Source organism: Trachinotus anak, unplaced genomic scaffold (assembly GCF_046630095.1).
Source record: "Trachinotus anak isolate AG129_WGS33_773 ecotype Australia unplaced genomic scaffold, CSIRO_AGI_Tana_v1 ptg000003l, whole genome shotgun sequence".
NCBI classification, from domain to species: Eukaryota; Metazoa; Chordata; class Actinopteri; order Carangiformes; family Carangidae; genus Trachinotus; species Trachinotus anak.
The window spans coordinates 12,984,582-13,006,586 of record NW_027273854.1 but is presented as its reverse complement, the minus strand read 5'-3'; the positions used below and the strand labels follow the sequence as shown (position 1 = coordinate 13,006,586).

Genomic DNA, 22,005 nt, shown 5'->3' with positions numbered 1-22,005 from the left:
GTGGGATGTAATCCCACAGTAAACCCTGGTTCTGAGACTTAACTGCTGGGTAGGAGTTGCCCAGGGTGAGAAGCTCTGGGCAGATGTGGCGGTACTAGAAAAGCCTCGACTGGGCTCTGCTGTGCCTCTGCAGTATGTGACTGTTGTGGAGAAGAAGGGCTGTGGAAGTTGATGCCCATGCACTGCTTGAGTGGTGAGTTGTCCAGGGTTTTGCTGTCTTTGGTGTAACTTAGAGGATGCAATGAGATAAAAGACAATATACTTTAGAATATAGTAAATTCAGGAAATGTCTCATGTCCATGTAGCAGTTGAACTTGTCAAACTAAAGATGTTGCATATTCATTGATTTGGGGTTTTATTTAATCAGGGAGCCAATTATACGTTTGTGGAAAAATTGCATCAGACACATACTTATTCAAAGTAGAATATCTTAAAATATGTCTGGGGGGGATCTTTAATCCACTTGTGTCAATACAAGTGGCAGTTTGGGCTTAATTCAAAAACAAATGCAGTATCACAGATGAGTCATTTCTCTCTCTCTCTCTCTCTCTCAACAGTCCACAGAAGGAAATTCAGTCAAATGAATTAAATAAAAGGTGAATGATTCACTGCTGTTAGCCCACATGCTGCTGTTTTCCAAAATCTATTGTGAAAGGACGTCAGAACATGCAGCAACGTTTTTAGATTTATTTATTTCACATTTCAATGCCCTTGTAAGATGAATGTCCAGTCATGGTGACATTCAGACCTGCTGTTCAGTTTCAACAGTCACGGTCATAGCTGTTATGAAGATGGGTATGATACTAACAGGAAGAAGTTGTCCTCATTGCAGGAGGACAGAGAGGTATTATCTGGTGATGTGGACTGAATGTTTCCTATTTTCACACAGTACCAATATCTTAAATTGTGCCAATCAATTTGAGAAAGCCCCAATATTAGGAAGGCTTGACGTAGCGATGTGGATGAAGAACACGCCATTGCAAACGTAATGGGCCAAAACCAATGGAGAAACAAAATTCAACAAATGCATAATAGATAAATAAATAAATACATAAATAAGTGATAATAAAATCACATGCAAATGTATGTCAGGCAAATCAGACACAAACACAAACAAAACAACAAGATTCTATAAACCAAGACAGTCTAGGTTACAGTGGGATTGTTTGTTTAAAGACAGGTTAGTTTGGTACCCAAGCCTTAGCCCTTTATGGAAGTCCCACCGCCTTAGGTTTTCACAGGATATTGTATATAAAATAGAATAAAAGCTATTGCTTTTAAGCTATATCCCAAAACACCCAGTAGCCAAAGCCTAGTAAGAGCAAGCACATGCACTCAAGATCCATCCTACTTAAATGCTCGTGTGCTCCCTTTTCTGTTTGGTCATCACTGCATACTGGCATGGTTTCTGCCAGGGAAACAAGCCAGGGAGTAACATTCATCCATCGATCAAGAGTCAAATCCAACCAAAATATATGATATAAACTCAGTGGTGTGATTGTGCATTCCCTTTGCATGAAGGGATAAGAACCCGTGGGAATGGTCTGAGGAGACAAATGTAGATCCAGGCACAAACAGGGCCGGGGCAAGGGAAGAGGTGATGGGCGGGCGTTACACACCCACGGCGTTCCCGTTCACTTGTGTCGGAGGTCGCGGGGGGAGCGGGCTGCGTGGGGGTCCAGCAGGCAGTGGAGGATGGGGGGCACGAGGAGCCTCTGCTGAGTTCCCCCTCACACTGATGTGTTCCCATCCTCCCTGGAAGTCAAGGACACATACATGACTGTCAGTACTTGAATATGACTGTTAAAAATACTCACAGCTTTCAGGCACCGGTCCTCTCATATCTGCTTACTTTTTTCATGTTACTTAACTTAAGCACTAGAGGGCACTAACAAGGCCACAATATGCAGTACAGGAAATGCTTAAAACCCAGTTCTATAAATCTAATAAACAAAATAATAAAAACTGAATTTAATTACAAAAAATAAAAATAAATCAAATTAAATTATCTGGCTGTGTAATTTTGCTCTTTGGTTTGTTTGATGCAACCACCAGAGATTCTGCCCCAGACCAGTCACTCTGTGAGCCTCTGTGGCCTGCAGCTAACCACAATCCTTTTATCTGCATAAGACTGCTGATAATCTGTATTTTTATTACTGTCAACAAATGAAACCATTAAAAAAACCAAAACCATCAATGAATCAATCCTGCTAACAAACATTAACATCTGAGACAGAGCTCTATTGTCCGAAAACTATTAAAAACAAATCAGTCCTCTGAATATAGTCCCCAACAAATGTACTATTTACTTCTGATTGATTAACCTCAGATAAAAACTGAACTTTTTTTAAAGTTCAGGCTAAGTCACAGGCAGGCAGGGGAAGTCTCAAAGTATTGCGAGATTGACCAACACATCAGTGTTTTGCTCTTTTAATTGGGTTTGTTGACGATAAGAGAAATGCAGAATAACACTAGTCTTACTTTTTGAGTGTGTCTTCCAAGCTTTATTTTAATTCCTTGAGTGCCAACAATAAAAGTAAGTATGATCATTTACAATACATATGACAACAACAGTGTGTGTTTATGTTTTCTTTTTTCATTTCATTTTAATGTAATGTGAATTGGAGAGCCTCAGTTTATTGATTATAGACTCACCCCTATACCATAGTCCCAGGACTGGCCCTTAGGTTGCATGGGTCCCACCCCCAGCCTGTGGCAGACAGCTCCCGGAGTCTCAGCAGGGAAGCCTGGAACCCCGTCTGCTATGATCCACACCTGGAGGGAACAAGAGCACTGAGTCTTTGGTGGGTAAATCAAGTGTCGCCATTTTCACTGCACTGTTGCTTTCTGAGGTTAAACATTGCTAATGGCTTGGGTTAAGACTGTCTACGCAAAGTAACCTCAGGCTGGTCTACTCCACAGCTAGGAACGCTGTAGTAACACTGACCTGGTCCAGCGGTCCTACAGAAACCTTGGTGACGTTGTTCGAGATGAGCTCCCAGGCAGAGCCCTGAGGGTAGCTCGGGGTGAGGCCCTGTCTGTACCACAGGTTACCTACAGGACATTCAGAGAAGTTTATTGACATTTTACTCATGTTCTCCAATTTTAAAGGGTTTCAAAATACTATACTCACTGTTTTCATCCACAGCGAAGACAGAGGTCCGGCCCACAGACAGCTGTCTGAGGGTCTGCCTTGGTGGAGAAGGGATGTGGTACCAGCATTCTCCTGTAGAGGGACAATAGCACTGGGTTCATGCACTCATATGATTCAACACTGAAGCTTTGTTGCCCTTTCCTTTCCACATTCTGACTTTTTGTCCTGCAGATATGATACATTGTAAAACTGATCCTAAACTCACCTGCAGGATTTTGTGGAGACACTGATCCTCTGTAGAACACAGCTCCGTCTTTGGCGATGGCCCACACCTGGTTGGCTCCGCCGATGGAGATGGACTTGAAGGGCTGATCTGTGCCTACATGTAGCCAGGAGCTGCCCTGTGAGATGAAACAGACTGGAGTTAGAGAGTAGCATTATTTTTGACAGGTAAATATGACAAGTTGAAACTCAGGAATTACAATGGAATCTAGGGAACTGATCTTTTCCCGCTGCACTCACCTAAGTCTCCTCTACTTGAGAGTTAAAGTAAAGTTAAAGTGTACTGTAAAAAATGCTCTGCACACGTTCCTCACCGCTGGGTTTTGGGGGCTGACTCCCAGCCGACACAGGACATCTCCCTTGTCACTGAGGGCCCACACAGGGACCTGCTCCATCCTGCTCTGGGCCAAACATGGCATCAGAGAAATGTCACTCAGTGGGATGGGTGGGACCTGCTGCCATGGACCTCTCAAAGTCATCTTACACTTCCTGTATAGAGAACATGGGATTATTTTGGTACTGTAGAAAACTACTGTGTGAATTACAAACCACAGAAATGTGTAAGTGTGTGTGTGTGATCACCTCGTCCATCGTCTGCGCCTAACGAAGTCTTTCATGGTTTTGTGGCCATGAAATGTCCTGAGATAGAGAGAGGAGAGAGAGAGGTTACAGACGAGTGGCACACAGCTTTCTTACAATGCTGATTTTTTTTTTCTTTGAGACAACGTCCTGAGAAAATGTTGTTACATACACAGGGAAGTCTGCAGCGTACTGCCAGCCCTCTTTGTCTGTTCCTCCAGGGACACTGTAGTCCACAGCCCACTCCGACACCTGAAACACAGGTGGATGGCTGAGAATTAGCAGGTGATGAAACAAGGAATGAAAAGTGTGTGCAGGAGGAATTGTGACTGGGGTTTGACCCTCAGACTCCACCTACCCAGGACCACTGAGGGGAGGGCGGGTGTGTGTTGCCTTTGGTGCACTCTTTCAGTCCGCTTTCATCACTCCACATGGGGCGGTCTGTAGGAAGTCCTCTGGCGAAGTGAGCCAAAAACACAGACAAAATTTTTTCGAGACAGTCAAGCCAACAGACAAAGATCGAGCTCGACTGCACAGACTGAAACAGACTTATTAAGCAGTGTAAAAGAAGAAAGGCTCCTACTTGTCTGTATATCCTGTCATAGGGTTCCACCTTTGATTCTCATACACATGTACACTCCTGACATCGGTCTGCTGGTGCATCTGTACAGCACCTCCTGCAGTAAACACAAACATGGACCATGATGTAAAGGAAGCATATTAGTAGTTTCACATTTGTGTGCGCATACGTCTCTACAGCTGCAACAGATGGTACAATTTTGAACCATGCTCAAGCAGTTGCACACCAAACTACAAGCTGTTAGCAAGAAGACACTTTATTGACTCTCTCTTATGTGTTGGCAAGTTAATTACTGAAATTAAATGTGACATAAATTTAGAATTTGTAGTAAATAGTTCTCCAGCTAATGATTATTTTCACAATAGATTACTGCACCAGTTATAGATTATGGAATAAACACTTAGCATATACATACAAAACTAAATAAATTCAATTGTACTTCTTAACAAATATGTTTAACAGATACATTTTAATGTGGTTCGACCAAATGATTAATTGTTGCAACAGTAATAAAAAAATTTAAATAAGCTTGACAAACTCAAGAAAAAGTAATTCAAAGACCCATTTTAGGTTCAATCATATCATTATCCAGGAGAGGAGAATGAGCATGTGGATGATATGTGAATTCTTTTTCAGTTTGTGCAAAAAACATGTGGGTAGATGTCTGCAGGGGCAGCTTTACCCGGGGTGGGCTCTTGCCCATAGCGCCCACTGTAGACCCAGGCGGTGCCGTCCCACCCGATGCCCCACACCAGCCCCAGACTGTTAGACTCTACACAGCGCAGGTGTCCCGGGACCTGCCGCCAGAACCTGCAGCACCATACAGCGGAAGCACCCAGCATTAGCCACATTATTGTTGGAGGACGCAGTACTGCCACACACGGTATGAAAGAGACCAGCACATCAGCAGCACAAATAACGCCTACGTTCACCAGGCAGAGCAGTAGGTTAGCATGTTAGCAACATGTAAACTGGCACATAGCAGAAATGTAGTAAATGTAAACAAAACCAGGAAACCGGGTCAGCATCAGACTCACATGAGGTCACAGGCCAGTGTGTTTGCAGGAGCTTCCAGGGAGAAAGACGGCTCGTGGACCATGATGTCTCCCTTTGAGGTGGTGGACCACAGGGCCTGTCTGGACAGGGGACCTGTGATCCCTCGACACTCACAGCAACAGTCAGACAACAGGCACAACTGGTCTCACAGAAAAGACAGGAGGTGTGATCAGCAATGGGCTTTAGATAGAAAATAATAATTGAAAAATAGACATGAAAACTTGTGCCTGATATACAATGTTCTAAGCTACACTTTAGTGGTTGTGGCACATCTGTCTACTTTACCCAGTCATTCATGTCCTTTTCAGTTTGTGCTGCCAGGACCAGAGGCCACCTCTGTTTGGTCCTTTGGGCTGTGTACACAGCAAAGGCATAGTGGCAGTCCCTAATCACTGGAACCAGGGCCGTCACTTCATTTATAAACACATTAAGGTACTGAAACACAGAGACGGAGGTCGAGAATGAGCGAAGGACAGCTATTTGTGATCGCTGTGTCACTTCAGATGATCTCACTCTGTGTACTGTTCTGTGCACCAGATAATAACTTAACAGCAAAACCAACCTTTTTCTCATCATAGTGTGTGTAATAGACAAAGAAAATGCTGTCCTTCCTGCCATCAGGCTTGGTGGACTGCTCCAGAGCGACACCCACATCCACCCAGCGCTGTGGCTTCCAGTCTCTCCACCAGCGCAACGCACCTTTACGCACCCACACAGACTGGAGAGGGAAACAGGACAAAGATGGCACCACATACTGTATGTGCACAGAGGTGTGATAACTGTTTCAAGAGAGGAGATGAATTTAACCCGAGACAGTTAAAGAGAAGTGTTAAACCGGCCGTACGTTGCTTCTCTCCAGCGGTTTCTTGCTGATCTCCTCTCTGTGCTCCTGCTGCTGCTGCTCGCTCCAGGCTGCTGACTGAACTGGAGTCAGTGACAGAGAGCTGGTGAGAGGACCTGACGGACACACATACAAGTCAGACATTTAGACAGACGGACAGACAACCATAGAGGCAACACGCACAGCGTATCTATACACATGCAACAATTGAAACACACAAACAGACGCATAGCGTACAACATTCAAACAACACATATACACAGATATAAACTGACATTCAAATTAATGTGACATATTGTGTCATTTTTTGTTTATATTCTTTAAAACAGTGAGTGAATACATACATCTTAAAATCACTGCATACTGGTTGTCAGTATACCTGTGGGACTAAGCCAGCTGATCTGCGAATTTGCGTCCACATCGCAGCCTCCACCGGAGATCCAGGTCCACACTGGGCCGTCCTCTTCTCCGACACCCTGAGCCCCCAGTGTGTAGGTGGCAGCAGCACCACCATCAGCCAATAAAGGCCTTGCCACCTGTGCACTTCGAGCTGCTTCTGCCCCCTCCAGATCCACATTCATCCAGGGGACGTCATGTCCTTCGGCCTCAGGGCTGAGGAGTATTGGGGCTGGGGACTGCTCCTCAGCCTCCTCCTGCGGTATCTCTGTGATGGTCGGTTGCGGTGAGGAAGTTTTGTCACGGTCTGAGACCAGGCTGTTGATGAAGCTGTCGCTGGCGGGGATGAAAGGTTTGGGGGCATCCTGTTGGGAGGTTAAGGGAACGTCCTCTGCCTCCAGGGGAGGTGTAAGAGTGTCAGCTCCTCCCAAAGGGACGACAGAGGGGGCTGCTGCCTCCAGGATCGGGGTGTCAGTGCTGTTTTGCGGGTCAGGAGGACCTAACTCTGAGTCTGAGTCAGTGCAGCTCAGAACTGAGCCTTGTGAGGCCTCAGTAAGCTGGCCACTAAATTCACAGTCATCTCTATGAAACAATAAAGCACAAGGACAGAGCAGACGAAAACAGGGCAAGACAGCGGTCAGTCATATTATAAAAAGCACATACAGGCTTCTGTATACAAAGGTTGTACCTCATGTGTCAATTATTTACACAGACCTGGGTTGAATAACCTCTTTGCTATTGCCCCATTGAGCAGAAACAGGAATCCAGCCGTTCCCACTTGGTTCAGACGGGGTTACACCCATTCTGAAATACAGGCCACGGTCCTCACCAACCGCCCACACCTGACAGAAAAGAAAAAAGAAAACAATGTACACAAACAAAAGGGAAACATAATGATCACGCACACACATACCGAAACACCCATTTTAATATGTCATATTAAATAAATTCACTCTCAGTGATCATAGGAAAGAAATCACTTTTAAGGACATAAAATCTTAACGGGGTAAATATGGCAGCACACCTAATGACTGTCAAATCGAATAAAATAAAACTTTTATTCACTCTTCAAAGATGCATCAGAGCCACTAGTAGGACACAAGCAACTGTTACTTTATAAGGCCATATACTGTAACACTGGCGCCGGCCACCTCACAAGCCATATCCATAATTGCAGCCCTGAAATATGAAATATGGGATATGATGACGAAGGCTTGGCCAGCTTCTAATTAGGGAGTCTCCCATATGTCAGGCCACTAGGAATATAGTCTGGGGATATATAAGGCTGGGCCTGAGGTGCTACTGCTGGGACATTGGCTGGAACGGCTGGCAGTACTCGTGTTACAGGGCAGCCGAGGGGCAGGACAAGAGGCTAGAGGTAGACAGGCTGGGGGAAGGGGGAAAAGGGGTGAGAGACAGAAGGGGAGGAGGTGTGAGATGTGGGTTTGCAGTGCTAGCAAAGTCCTCAGCAGTGAGATACACGGTGAAGCCTTTCTGCCCCGACCCCAACCCTGATCTGGTTTGTCCTGAAACCAGATCCAAAAGGAGGGTAAAGTGAATCTGTCAGAGGGGAAGTACAGAAGTTGGCTACACTCAGGTTAAAAGGCTGAAAAATTATTTTCTTAATAATTTAATTAAACTTCAAAAATACTAACTCATTAAATATCTTGGCATGTTGACTATTTGTCTAATGCATTGAAATGTTATGATCTCATTACATTTTCATCAAATGAAGTTCTACTTTGCCTCCTCTTGGTATTTCAATTAGTACTGGAACTGAAAACTTGTACTTATCAGGGTATTTCCCTTGTAAAAACCCACCTCAGTAGTAAAAGCTACATCGCTGAACATATTATGTGAACTAATATGATATTTTCTTATATCATAACATTATCAAGTTCAATTGAATTCTGCCTGGGGTGAAGGGAAGACATTTAAGTTGAATTTGCAACAGAAATCTTGTGACCTGGTCATTGAGTCCTACATCCACCATCATCATCTCGCCTCCGATGCTGATCCAGCCGGAGCCACAGGGGTTGTGAGAGTTCACGCCACGTCTGAACCACACCTGGACCGCCGCACACACACAAACACAGATACATATATGTTACTACCACCGTGAACCACAGCAATACAGCTATATAGTCCGTGTAGGAAGTATTGATTCACCTTGTAGTCTTTAGTGACCACCCAGACCACACTGACCCCCACAGCCACATGAAGCGCTTCAACCTCCTTTCCTGGTGATTCCACCTCTACCCATGATGTGCCTGAAATGTTTATTTACACAGCACCAACACAAGACCTTAAACAAGCAAACTGTCATTATTAAATGTTGTGTTCTGTAATATCTACTGCCCTACAAAGCCAAAGCTAGCTTTAATGGCAACTTTGATTCAAATGACAAAAACAGAAAAAAAACATGATGTTTGACTTTAGAAAAATGTATCAGTCTGGCTTTTTTTTTTTTGTCCTGCTAGGAAAACAGTGGATTTTAGGAGTGAGATTTATTATCACCTCATACTGTGATGCTGTAACAAAACATGATCTTGGTGAAATTGCGCTGACAATTTATTACTTTAGAGCAATTTCCACTGAGACCAACTGTGAAAACTCACAAAAATCACAAGCAATCAAGAGGAAGAGGTGGACCATAAAAAAAAAAAGAAAGGAAGGTCTAGGGTGAGAGATAATGGAGAATCATATGGAGGGTAAATGTGAACTCCAGTGAATGCTGACCAGTCGGACTGTCCAGGCTGAGGCCGGTACGGACCAGCAGGTTCCCATCCCAGAGTAACGCCCACAGCAGGTCTCCAGGACCAGCTGATAGCTGAGCCACTTCCTTGGGCACTTCTACCTCCTCCCAGCTGGAGCCCTCTGGGACTCGAGGGTGGATGCCTTCCCTGAACCACACCTGCAGGGGGACGAATTGTCATGAGACCAGACTGAGTGGGATATGGTTTAACATACTCTATTTTAACTGTGTTCTAAAGTCAAACAGTACCTAATATGATCAGTAGGCCCTTTAAAATTTGACTGTGTAAATCACATGAAGTCATGCTGCCCTCTTGTGGCCAGAAATTAGAGGTGAACTTAGCTTGAAGCAGTAGCCTGTTTTTTTTACAAGCAATGAAAAGCGACATTTTTTTGTATAAACAACAGTGTGTTATATTTGGATATAATGTTTGAATTAAGTGTCTGTGAACCTATAAATTAGGTTTTTCAACAGTAGCCTACTGTGTGGAGAGGTTGTCCCAAAACAATGAACCCAAGAGTTGCACGTTGTCAAAACCACATTGGCACATGTAATGCTTCCTTCAGCTGATGAAAGAAAAAACTAGGTGTGCTTCACACGGTCCAGTAAACTGACCTGTCCTTGTTGGGACACACCCCAGAGGTAGGGATATCTTCCAGACTGGTCGCTCATCTCCCAACCACCACAGCTGATGTCACAGAGCGGCAGCGGAGGTTTCTTAGGATTTTCCAGTGGGATCTGCAACATGAACCTGACTTGAATCTCAGTCTCACTTGCGCTCAACTCCTCTAGACTGAGCATTGGACGGGGACACTCACGGGGTCTTACAGATATACAGTAAAAAAGAGAGTGTCCAAACCTTCGCCCAGGTGCCTTGTGCGATGTATCTCCTGTAGCGGATCCAGCGTCTACGACGAACACAGGAATTCCACTTCTTGTCCGGGGAGAAGTTGGCTGGGAAATCGACTGCATACTCCCAGCCCTGGAGAGAGACAGACCTTTTATACTTAATAAAGTGTGTGTGTGTGTTAGTGTGTGTGTTCATGAAGGCATGTATCTCCTCTCACCCCTGTCTGGCTGGGTTCTCCTCCACAGCTCTGATCCACATACCAGTCTCCCTCCCACTCCCAGCTGCGGGAGGGCAACTGGAAGCTGTGGAGTGGTTGAGGATTCATCCCAGTCACGTCACTCCATGGCCAACGGTCGGTGGGCAGCAGCGTGTCAGTGAAGCCGTCCACTGGGTTCCACCTCTGAAAACACACACAAACATCACTTTATCATTGATGACATACAGCTGTCTAAATATTCAGTGTATATATATGTTGGGCTGACCTGGTTTTCATAGGTCTCCTCCCGGTAACGGATGGGGGTCTCACTGGGCATCATGTTCAGGTAAACATGGTGGTCACAGCCGATGCCCCAGCAGCGCCCCTTCCCTGAAGTGACACGCTTCAGCTCTAGCAGCATATCGTCTGCACGCTCCCAGCGCTGGCCGGCTGTGGAGAGGCTGAACACCCTGCCGTACACGTCCACTGCCCACAGCAGTGTGATCGGCATGATGGCCCCTGGACAGAGACAGCAAGACAGCACCAACCCGTGTTCACCTCAGCCTTATTGGCATCCTGAAGAAGTACAGCCATAGGTAAAGGCTGCATGAGCAGTGACTGTTATTTTCCCTCTCTGGTAGGTTGCATCACCATAATAAAAATTATTTGAGCCATAAGAACAATATATGTGTGCGGAGGTAAGTAGTGCCATGAAAATCATGTGGTTTCAGCCCCGATTCTGAATTTTAATTCATTTTAAGAATTCATTAATTGAACTCAAAATCAAAGTTAAGTAAGGATTTGTTCTTAAAGTTTACTTTATTTTCATGAAATTCAGAGTTTATAGGATGACAAATATGTGTCAAATTGTGTGTTGTCTTAAAGTCTTGTGGACTTCCTTAGATGGGGAAACATTTAGACAAATCAGGAGAAAGTAATTTTCACCTGTGGAATTGCTTTTTTTATGTATTTAATAATCTTTCACTGCAAAATAAAGTAATTAAAGTAACATTTTGAAATCTCAGGTTTCTAACTTGATGCCTAAGATTTATCTCAAGATTGCAACTTTTTCTTCTTTTTCTTAAAATCAGATCAAGCTTTTGACTTTTTTTTTTTTTTTTTTTTTTTTTTAAGTGAGCCAATATTGCCAATATTTTTAATTTGAAATCGCAAACCGGAAGTCTTATTATCATCCTGACTGGCTAACTTGACGCTTACTCTTTCGACCGGTACTAATCCGCTACGGTATTGACTTTAACTGCGCCTCTCCAGTCCACTGACACAGGCCTTTGTTTATGTGTCAAATAAGAAATGTGAAATGATTTGAGTTAAACCTGAGCGTTATTGTTGAATTAAAACCGCAGACTGAACACAGTGGCTGTAAAGACAGAGAGGAACCTGGAGGAGTCAATTCACAGCAGGCTACCTAGTTTTCTGCAGATCTCTACAGTGGAGAGTCTGCAGTGGAGCCTCACACACACACACGCACACACACACACACAGACGCCACAGTAAACCCGGGATCAGAAACAGCAGCCTACCTGAATATTGGTATCCGATCCGCGGTTGTCAAGGGAATATCAACACACGCGTCATGACATCAGGTGCAACAGCCGACACCTGCCATCTCCTCCATGCTGGAGCAGAGTCAAAAAAAAAAAAAAAAAAAAATCCATAATGCATATGGAAAAAAACAACAGAGACAATCTGCAGGTTGTGCATGCCGTGCGGCGTCAACACAGGCGGCTGATATGGACTCTCTCTTATGCCGCAAAGTCGGCTCTAAGCTGTTTACACCTCCAGGGAGCAGGCAGCGGGCAGATGACCCCCCCCCCCCCCCGAGGTGTCCGCACACATCCCGTCTACTCACCGACAAGGCTCCGTCATGTGCAACGCCTTTCCAGCGGGACAGTGGAGTCACTCACGCTCATACCCACGGCGGTATTTAATTCACATTCTGGACCAGAGGAATGCAGTGTCTAACTCCGAGTCCACAACAGGAAATGGACAGAAAGGGTGACTCTGATTGGTTGGTACTCGGCAGTAAATGTGGGATCTCTTTCTCCTATTGGTCGAACACAGAGGCTCCTGACATTTTTTTTTTTTTTTTTTTTTTTTTTTTCCGACGGTCACTGCTGATTGACGCGCATATTTCAATAATTTATTCAGATTAATTATTGAAGCGCAGGGCTGGCTTTACTTGTTTGGCTGCCGTTTGGAATATTTAACCACAAACCTAGGATTAGAAAGAGCCATAATAAAAGACATGGTTTTCCCTCCGCTCCCGACCAGCGCTGATACTTGATGTAGAAATAGTTGCAGCCACTGCGGTGTGTATCTGCACCTACACGGACCAAGAACGAGGCCGTCTGATAACAGTGGCGATGAAGATGAAAATACCACTTTGAGCAACTGCCGACTCTCCTACTTTAAGTATAGGCCTCTGCCATGAATCTCAAGCAGAGCTGGCAACTGCCTGCGGGCCACAGACCCTAAAGTGTCCAAAAACATGCAACAATCATTTTTTTTCTTTAATAAGCCATTGAAAACTGGGAAACTAGCAAATATTCAGATTTGAGAGGCTGGAATAAGTGCATTTTTGACATCTTTGCTTCAAAAATTAATTTGCTTTAAAATTGATTTGAAAATTAATTCTTTATCAATTGCCTAATTGATTAATCAATTAATCATTTCAACTCTAGAGCGCTGGTCAGTTTCTAGGGGGTAAGGGAATAATGAAGCTATCATGTAAAGAGGGGGTTAATAGGGGTCCAGGGACAGGGTTAATCTGTCAGGGTGAACAGTCAGTACCTCGGACAGCTCCCTCATCCCTGGGCGTCCCAGGTTTAGGACCTTGGACAGAGGTGTCGATGCACTTTGACCCACCTGAGCTGCAGAGGGAGCTGTAGACCTGAAGTGGTTGTCATGTCATGGTGAACCTGCAGGTTTTTACTGCAACCATCACCACAGCCGATGATTTCACTGATGGGTTCTTTCCTCAAGTCATAAGACTGAAAAGCTGCACACTGGCGGTGGGTGACCGCCCCTGCTGTAGACAGTAGACTGATCTTTTGGCAGTGTGTTCAGAGCCCAACCTGAATACTAAAGATTGGGTCAAGATCTGAATCTCATATTTTATGTAAAAAATACCACTACAGTATGTAATCAGAATTCTAGTTAACTAAAGGTCAGTAAGTTAATAAACTAAGTTAATGAACTAAATGTAGTTTAGTTCAGTGGTTCCCAAGCTATGGGTTGGGCACCCTCCAAAGGGTCCTATGACAAATTCAAGGGGATCTAATCTGTTTTATTCCCTGTGTGTATAAAATATTAAATAATTTGATTCTTTGGGCCTTGAACAATTACTGAAACAAAAACATCTGAGAAGTTTAGAAGATAGATTGTTCTTTGGTTGAACTGTCATGAAAAAGGGATCTAAGACACTCACCCAAGGGTCACAGGTCAAAAATGTTGGAATCTACAGTCCTTACTAATGTATTGTTGTTGTTTTTGTTTTTGTTGTTGTTGTTTTTTTTGTAATGTAGGAGTATCATATGTTTTTAAATAGAAATCTGAAAACTTACTGGCTACTATACCTATCAAATAAATGTAAAGTACCCTATTTCTGTCTGAGATACAGTATTATGGAGTAGCGTTGCAAAAAGCAGCATAACATGGAAATACTCAAAATGGTATCAGTTAATTTTAAATTCATCATAACATAACAATGTCATTGCCCATTTTAATAATATTTGCCCAATAATAATATATATAATATATATATATATAATATCTTTATACATATATAAAGATAGAAGAATATTTTTTATATTCTTTAGACGTTTCATTCACTCACTTTTTAAAACCTGCAGCCTCTTCCTCTGTTTAAACCCGATGATGCCAATCTAATATTATGCAACCTTAAGGCTAGCCCACTCATAATAAGGACAGTAATTATGTAAGTCACAGTGTAAACACGTTTGCCCTCCACACATGGGGTTTCGGTTACTGAAACTCGGTCGCTGTGAACTAACAACCTAATAAGCTGTACGTCTTTCCTGCGACTGCATCGTGTACAGGCCTGTCACTAATATCAGCTGGCACCGGGGGGGGGGGCGTGTGTTTTCTGTAATGAGGCTGCAGCTCTGCAGAGCGCTGCATGCAGCAGCTGCACCACAGCCTTTTATTTCCATGAGCTGTCGCTTTAAGAAGCCCGTCGGTGCGCAGAGGCGCTACAGCAGCTCATCACATGATTCTTCTCTTGTGACAACCCAGACAGAAAGGAAAAGCCTTTCGGACTTCCAGCTGAGTTAGAAGCCGCTGCGATGACAGACGACTGTTGTTTTGGAACTGAAGGACCAACTGCGAGGAGGGAAATGGAGTTAAGTTAACCAATAACCAGACTGACTCAGACCATTCCTGTCTCTAAAGTGAACATTTGAGAAATATTTGGGGTTGTTGCGCCGCCAGGGACAAAGTTGGCGCATGGAGAGGAACGAAGTTTCATTTTTGCGCAGCGTCTTTTCTTTGTTTTCTTTGCGTTTGTCGCCTCTGCGTGTCAGCCAGCGTCGCCCCGCTTCTGGGACAACAGAAGCAAAGTAGCCGGGATTCAGTTTTGACCCTTTCTGTGTCTGAAGAATTAAGGGCAGAGGACGAGACAACTTGAGGGGACGCATTACGTCGGGTGAGATGGTGGACAGCAAACCTCTTCTACAGGACAGACCTCCCGCCTACAACGCCGTCCCAGGGGCTTATGAGTACGGCCCGCAGCAGCACAGCTATGGGGCGATCCCCCCCCCGGCCCCGCCGCCCTACCCGTACCCCGACGGCCAAGGTAGAAGCCCCGTTTATTCCGCACAGTTACACGGTCCACACATTTACCAGAAAGTAAAGTACCCAGACGGGAAGAGAGCGCTCCCTCTTGCCCACTTCCGGCTTCGTTTAAAGGAAAACCTGCGCCGCTTTGCTGTGGCTCAGAGTCTGGGTGCGTCACGACGTATTTTTTGGGAGATGTGGAACATGAACCACCACATCTGAGACTTTAAAGTTTTACTGTGAATGACTAATTAGTGTTGTTTATGCGCCCCGATGTCGCGCAGGCGCAATACGTCCGTATGTCAGCCGTCGGTACTGAGTCCCCAACAAACCGCGAATAAACAACAAAGCTTGTAATCAGATGATTATCGTTGCCAGAAGAATCACCGGGTCTATAGGCCGAAGCGTTTCAGTCGGAAGCAACAAAATGTGAAATGTGTTCATGTAAAAACGTTGGCACTTTGTGCAGGGAGCTTTTCAAGCTCAACCACCTGAGAGCACAGCGGTGCTCCTGTCGCGACAGGTCTTGTACTGTACTTGTCTGCTGAAAGTGAACGAAGAGGTCGTCATCTGACTAGAATTGCGTAAGAGCTGCGATCGGCGCGCCGAGGAAGTCAGTGCTGCTAAATGTCCCACTTCCTGTGATTACATGTCATTTCACCTCTTGGTAAAACTTTAGTTGGAGTTCTAATAATGATAATACTCATAATATGAAACTTTATTTGTAGAGCGCTTTGCATACATGAGATGTAGCTCAGGGTGGGGAAGTGCTTTACAAAAATAATGATTATTAAAAAAATATATATATATATTAAATTGCACATTAAAACAAGGGCGAATGAAAAGACAATGAGATGGGACTAATTAAAACACAGCAGATGAGAAAATATGTAAAGTGAGAAAATATATATAAGTACCTGAGATTAATTAAAAGCCAAATTAAATAAATAGGTTTTTCACTGTCGTTTAAAAATGTCCACAGAGCATCTCTCTTAGCTCATGGTAGGGTAATCCATAGTTAAAAAAGCTGCCTATTTTCTTGTGTGTCATTTTACGTATGTAAAAACCCTGCAATATTATAAAATGATGCAATGTAAGCTGGTTCCAAACAATAAAGAGCCTTATAAAAAAAAGTAAAAGAACCTTAAAATCTGTTCCTAAGAATACTGGCAGTCAACTGAGTGTAGCTGAAACCGGCGTAATGTGCTCTCTCTTGCCTGTCTTGACTGCTCCAGAAGACCAGTGTAATCTAATCTGTTTGAAAAGCATGAATACGTTTTTCAGAATCTTTACGGGGTAGGAACTGCTGCACGTTGGCAATATTTCTTAAGTGATAAAAAGCTGCTCTGGTCACCTTCTTTATGTGTGAAGTAAAAAAGAACTCAGAGTCTAAACAATGCCCAGGCATGCTGCTTGTAATTTAACCTCAGGGGCCAGAAGCCCAAGCCCTTTCAACTTTGGGGCCAACTAGAAATATTTAAGTTTTGTTGTCATTCGGTTTCAAGAAGTTATTGGTCATCCAGTTTTCTTTATTGCTAGAATCTCAGTGGTCAGGAAAAACAGGGCATTGTCATCATGCTTGAGCAAAATATACAACAGCATGTCATCAGCATAACTATGAAAATCAAGTTCATATTTCCTGATCGTATCACTGAAAGGGAGCATATACTGCAAAAAAAAAGGAATGGACCAAGACTGCTTCCAACCGCAACAAATAATTTCCTCCCTGAGATGTATGATCAGAACCGGTATTTCATGGTCAACTGTGTCAAATGCAGCACTTAAATCCAGAAGAATCAGAAACAGAGACCTTAACTCAGTGTTAACTCTGAGGTCACTGAAACTTTTAACAAGGGCTTTTCTCTGTACTGTGTTTAGCCCTGAAACCCGATTCAGACATTTCCAAAACAGTGTTTTCATTCAGAAAACTATTAATTTGGTTAAAAAGTCTAGTCTCCTCACACAGGCGTCCATAACATCTAAAGGTGTATGAAAACACTTCTGGGAATGCAAGTGTGGTATCAAAGTTCACTGTGTCACAGATATCACTGCAGCTGTACACAAGTGGTCAAAAAAGTCAACATGACCTCAGATCCAGTGAATCCACAACCCTCCTCCAAACACACTCACACACGTCATAACTTCATCATACCGTCTCTGTAACATGACAGTTACACTCCGAAATGTATTTTCATATCAACAGATCAATTCAAGATCACTTAATACTGGACTAAAGCTCATTTAAAATGGCAAACTTGCACTTACAACTAAGTGTCACTTCCTTTTGTCCCTTTATCTTGTCCCTTATCTTCTATTACTGTCTGCTTCAGTACCATCTGACTTCTGAATATGTGTCGCTGCCGAGCGCGCACGTTCCACATTTCATGTTAGTGCAGACATCTCCAGAGTCAAAAACATGGTATGGTAATTTCTCACATTGACATATGTGCGATCTGCCTCCGTCTACCACAGGATACCCATCAGCCCAAATGGGCCCGGCTGTATCCCAGCAGCCCTACGCCGGGACCTACACCATCATCCAACCCTCTGTAGTGGTGGTGGGAGGCTGCCCGGCCTGCAGGTGAGGACACACACACACACACACATATACTTGTACTTCCATCTTTGTGATGACACTCATTGACATAATGCATTCCCTAGCCCCTTACCCTGACCTTAACCATCACAACTGAGAGCCTAACCCTAACCCTGACCCTAACCTTAACCTAAACCTAATTCTAACCATAACTCTAAAACCAAGTCTTAACCCTCAAAATGTGATTTGAAGGTGTCTCAAAAAGTGAGGACCGGCCAAAATGTCCTCACTCTGTTAGTAAAATACTTTTTTTGGTCCCTACTATATAGCAAGTACAAGTGTACACACACACACACACACACACACACACTTAACATATATTACAGTATATCATGAAGGGCCATAACTATCTTATGGTTTTTAGTTGACCTACATGTACACGCACCAGAAAACTGATGAACAAACACAGTGAGTTCATACACGAAGAACCAGGAACGCTGAAAACTGACATGAACTACTGGGTGGTGTTCACAGTTGGACATCCAGGATGAGGGCAGTGAAGCAGCAGCTCATTCAATCCACTGGTGAAAATGATAAAACTGAGAGCGTTCACTGACAGTGAGCTCTCTTGATAAGCACGTGGTTAAAACATTAGTGTCCCATGCTTGCTGTGACTAACCTGGTTTCTGAGCACAGTTTCCTTTGAGGCTGAAATTCTCCATTTTGTGTCTCTTTGTCTTTTTTGTGTTTATACATTTTCTCTATCTGAACGTGTACTTTCATTGTTCCTCCATGACTGTTGTCAGGCCTAGAGCGTGACCAGATGTTGAGCGGATGTGACTTTCAGTTTTAGGAGGAGGTTTCACATTGGTTTCACTGTGCCTGAGTCAACATCCTGTCAGTCAGATGATTTCAGCCTCAAACATGTGACGGGGCTGGTCAGGCCACACGGGGCCAAAGGTGGCTGTAGGACACACTTAAACTCTCATCCACCAGTTGAATTTGAATAATAAGACCTATCTATTTCAGGAAGTCAAGGAGCCAGGTTGAGAAGCTTCTCATTTCACAGCCCTGCAGCAGGATTATTTACTGTCATGAGGTTAATGAATACCCTGCTAGTGCCGCTCACATCGTTTTACTTTAATTTATGTGTTTGTTTGGTAAATTCAGTGACAGGCAGTGTCTAAATCTACTGTAGTATGATTAATGATTACAGAGCTCCCAAGAAAGAGGAACGCTTAGACTTAGCTGAAAACCGCAGTGAAGGCTTGTGTATTTTCTATAAATACACAATAAGAATCAGCTTTACGAATATTTATTTAAAAAGTGTAGAGAACATAGTAAAACATACCCAGCAGCATTGTGACACATTACTCCCGAATGTAAGCATTACCCACATTCACATTCTGTCGTTCTTTTCCTTATCTGGCTCTTTATCACTGTGTTCGTTTGCTGTATATCAACCCTCCATTTCTAAAAGGAGCAGCACAGTAACAGCTGACATGTGCCTTAGTATACTGTTGATGTCTACATTATGTAAAACAGTCAGGAGGGTTTAAAGGGTTGGTACAGTGTTTGCATCACGGCCTTGAATCGTGAATGCTACAGTTCCTGGGACCAGTGGACAAATAAGCCGTGCAAATGCAAACACGTAGGACATGGGAGACTAAACTCGTATAGTCTGAGTCCAAATGATACGCAAGCGAACCTTGCTTTAGGAGCTAGAATAATATTAATATTATTATCAAGGTTAAACCCATTTACCATCACAGCAGAATCTAATATTATCAGTGTGATTAAGGCCTGTTCATTCAGATTATTTCTGTTTTAATGAATTCCAACAGAAATCCATAGCTGTGTGACAAGCTTTCATACGGGAGGTTCTCTCCGTACACTTCCCGTGTCTTTAGGGTCTTGGTTGACGCATTGCATTTGTTAATTCCTCCGCGGGGCCTCCAGCAGATTTACTCGGCATGCTGATCGGTGCGGTGCAGTCATGGGACCATAGTTAGCACTTTGTTTACCGTGACTCTGGATTAAAGCTGCTCTCAGACGCAGCCTTCAGCAGTCTCCCTTCAAAACAAGTTGCTTCATGTTCTGACAGTTTTTTTTTTTTTTTTCTTCATTAGATATTTGTCATACGAGGGGAACCCTCTCTGGATTGTACTTTCTGACTTCTTTATCTTATTGTTGAGACTTTAAAGGATTTTCTGTCTTTCTTTGGCCTCTATAATGTAAATGAAACATCTCTTTTTTTAGAATGAGGTCAGACTCAAACAGAGCCGTGTCTTTTTGATAGCTGTTTACCGTGAAATGTCCGGACATGGTTCAGATTGGAGATAGAAGAGAGAGAGCCTGCGGATAAGCTTTTGATAAATGTTGTTTGGACAGTATGATAATTGAGAGTGAGAGCTTGGCTATTTTTGAAGAAGTGGACATGACCTGGTCTTGTGTACACTTAATGCCAGCAGCTAATCAGGCACAAAAACGTAACCTTTTTTGTGATTAAAATCCTGCATCTTCTAATGACCTTATGCTTTCTCCTGCGTGTGTGTGTGTCGCAGAGTTGGTGTCCTGGAGGATGACTTCACTTGCCTGGGGATCCTGTGCGCCATCTTCTTCTTCCCGCTGGGTCTCCTCTTCTGCTTCGCACTGCGTCAGAGAAGGTGTCCCAACTGTGGCGCGACCTTCGGCTAGAGGGACCAAACCACAGCTCACACACATGCTTGTGCTCCAACACACACACACACACACACACACACACACACACACACACACACACACACACACACACACACACACACAATCCAGCATTTTTGTGTCTTTTTTTTTTTTTTTGTTATCTTCTCTTAATATTGCACATTGCTGTTGCCATTATGTTATGTACAACAAATGATCAAGATATTACCATGAATTATGATGTGAGTTTTTATTAGAGGCACGTGTAGAAATGTATTTTCACCTGCTAGTTGAGGAGTTATTCGAGCATATGTAAGCGTCCAGCTGTTGTCAGTGCCTTCACTACATGCAGAGTGAGCATCAGAGATTCCATCAGTCATAATTTCTCCTTCTGTAGATTTAGCTCAATCATCCAAGGATCTGAGCAGATTCCTTCATGTTTTAACAAGCCAGAATTAACCACGGCACATGTTGTTTTTGCCTGAGGTTTATTTCTCCTTTTTTTTTTTTTTATTTGCTGGCACACTGCATACATATTTTTGGTTGATGTTGTGCTTAGTAACTTCATAACAGCATCCATGTTGATCACTTACATATTAGCTTTTTCAGGAAATGCAAACTGTTTGTTTTTTTTGGCTGAGTGTGACATGGAATAACACAAACAATGTGTTTAAAAAAAAAAAAATTGTGTGAAGATCCCTGAACATGAAACGATGGACTTGTGTCAGACAGAATGCTCACAGCATTTTACTGTTTTTGTTGATATTACTTCTTGGGGCCATATTTGCACTGAGCGTTTGTTTGACGATTATTTTGCTGGGTTGTGCTTTTCCAGGGCCAATGCAGACCTCAGGTACATACAATCTGAAATGCCCTCGACTTTACAACCTCAATCACTGTTTGACTTTGGACTTCTGCCTACTTTAAGAGAAACTCGTGTCAACACGCAGACTTGTCCTTTTAACATGCGGAGTTTCACTTCAAGGAAGCATGCTGAGAGCAAAAGCTGAAGAAATCTCTCGATAATGTGTGTAACCTCTGGATTTTTATCTTAGTACTCTACTCTGTGACAAGTCACCCTGCCCCATTCTTCCCAGCCAGACAATCAATCAACTGAGAATGTCTATGTCCTGTATCTGCAGTATCTCCACGTCTATGTCTTCCATCACAGCAAGTTGTTATATAACTGTCCATGGCAGAAGAAGTGAGATATAGCTGGATGGGAGGGATTGAAAAAAAAAAAAATCTTCTTGCTTTAGAAAATACACTACGCACGCTCTTATGATTGAGGTTCTTACTTTTTATATATGAGTTACTGTAATTAAAAATGAATGCCAATTACTTTT

The 22,005-nt window shown here is 43.4% G+C and overlaps 2 protein-coding genes across 2 annotated transcripts; one reads left to right on the top strand and one right to left on the bottom strand.

Moving 5' to 3' along the window:
* Nucleotides 1-673: 673 nt before the first annotated feature.
* On the bottom strand, nucleotides 674-12,999 carry tecpr1b (tectonin beta-propeller repeat containing 1b). Its single transcript, XM_071473815.1, has 26 exons — nucleotides 12,500-12,999; nucleotides 12,171-12,266; nucleotides 10,916-11,148; nucleotides 10,651-10,833; nucleotides 10,443-10,565; nucleotides 10,199-10,321; nucleotides 9,568-9,742; nucleotides 8,998-9,098; nucleotides 8,795-8,896; nucleotides 7,543-7,670; nucleotides 6,812-7,410; nucleotides 6,436-6,548; nucleotides 6,154-6,309; nucleotides 5,877-6,026; nucleotides 5,573-5,730; nucleotides 5,218-5,345; nucleotides 4,539-4,632; nucleotides 4,314-4,410; nucleotides 4,128-4,207; nucleotides 3,959-4,015; nucleotides 3,691-3,865; nucleotides 3,360-3,495; nucleotides 3,134-3,226; nucleotides 2,948-3,054; nucleotides 2,656-2,775; nucleotides 674-1,755 (listed from the first exon to the last, which is right to left on the bottom strand). The coding sequence occupies exons 3-26, from the start codon at nucleotides 11,138-11,140 to the stop codon at nucleotides 1,612-1,614; spliced, it is 3,567 nt and encodes a 1,188-aa protein (XP_071329916.1). The 5' UTR covers nucleotides 11,141-11,148; nucleotides 12,171-12,266; nucleotides 12,500-12,999; the 3' UTR covers nucleotides 674-1,611.
* Nucleotides 13,000-14,830: 1,831 nt separating this feature from the next.
* Nucleotides 14,831-22,000, top strand: bri3 (brain protein I3). The gene is made up of 3 exons (XM_071473810.1): nucleotides 14,831-15,463; nucleotides 17,917-18,025; nucleotides 20,545-22,000. The coding sequence occupies exons 1-3, from the start codon at nucleotides 15,319-15,321 to the stop codon at nucleotides 20,675-20,677; spliced, it is 387 nt and encodes a 128-aa protein (XP_071329911.1). The 5' UTR covers nucleotides 14,831-15,318; the 3' UTR covers nucleotides 20,678-22,000.
* The last annotated feature ends 5 nt before the right edge of the window (nucleotides 22,001-22,005 follow it).

What these genes read in the sequence shown, in the direction of transcription:
- bri3 (XM_071473810.1), top strand. Translation starts at nt 15,319, where the DNA reads ATGGTGGACAGCAAACCTCTTCTACAGGACAGACCTCCCGCCTACAAC. An exon ending in CCCGTACCCCGACGGCCAAG is followed by an intron (nt 15,464 to 17,916) that starts GTAGAAGCCCCG and finishes CGTCTACCACAG; the next exon opens with GATACCCATCAGCCCAAATG. An exon ending in GGAGGCTGCCCGGCCTGCAG is followed by an intron (nt 18,026 to 20,544) that starts GTGAGGACACAC and finishes TGTGTGTCGCAG; the next exon opens with AGTTGGTGTCCTGGAGGATG.
- tecpr1b (XM_071473815.1), bottom strand. Translation starts at nt 11,140, where the DNA reads ATGCCGATCACACTGCTGTGGGCAGTGGACGTGTACGGCAGGGTGTTC. An exon ending in GAGAACCCAGCCAGACAGGG is followed by an intron (nt 10,566 to 10,650) that starts GTGAGAGGAGAT and finishes GTCTCTCTCCAG; the next exon opens with GGCTGGGAGTATGCAGTCGA. An exon ending in AACCGCTGGAGAGAAGCAAC is followed by an intron (nt 6,310 to 6,435) that starts GTACGGCCGGTT and finishes TTCCCTCTCCAG; the next exon opens with TCTGTGTGGGTGCGTAAAGG.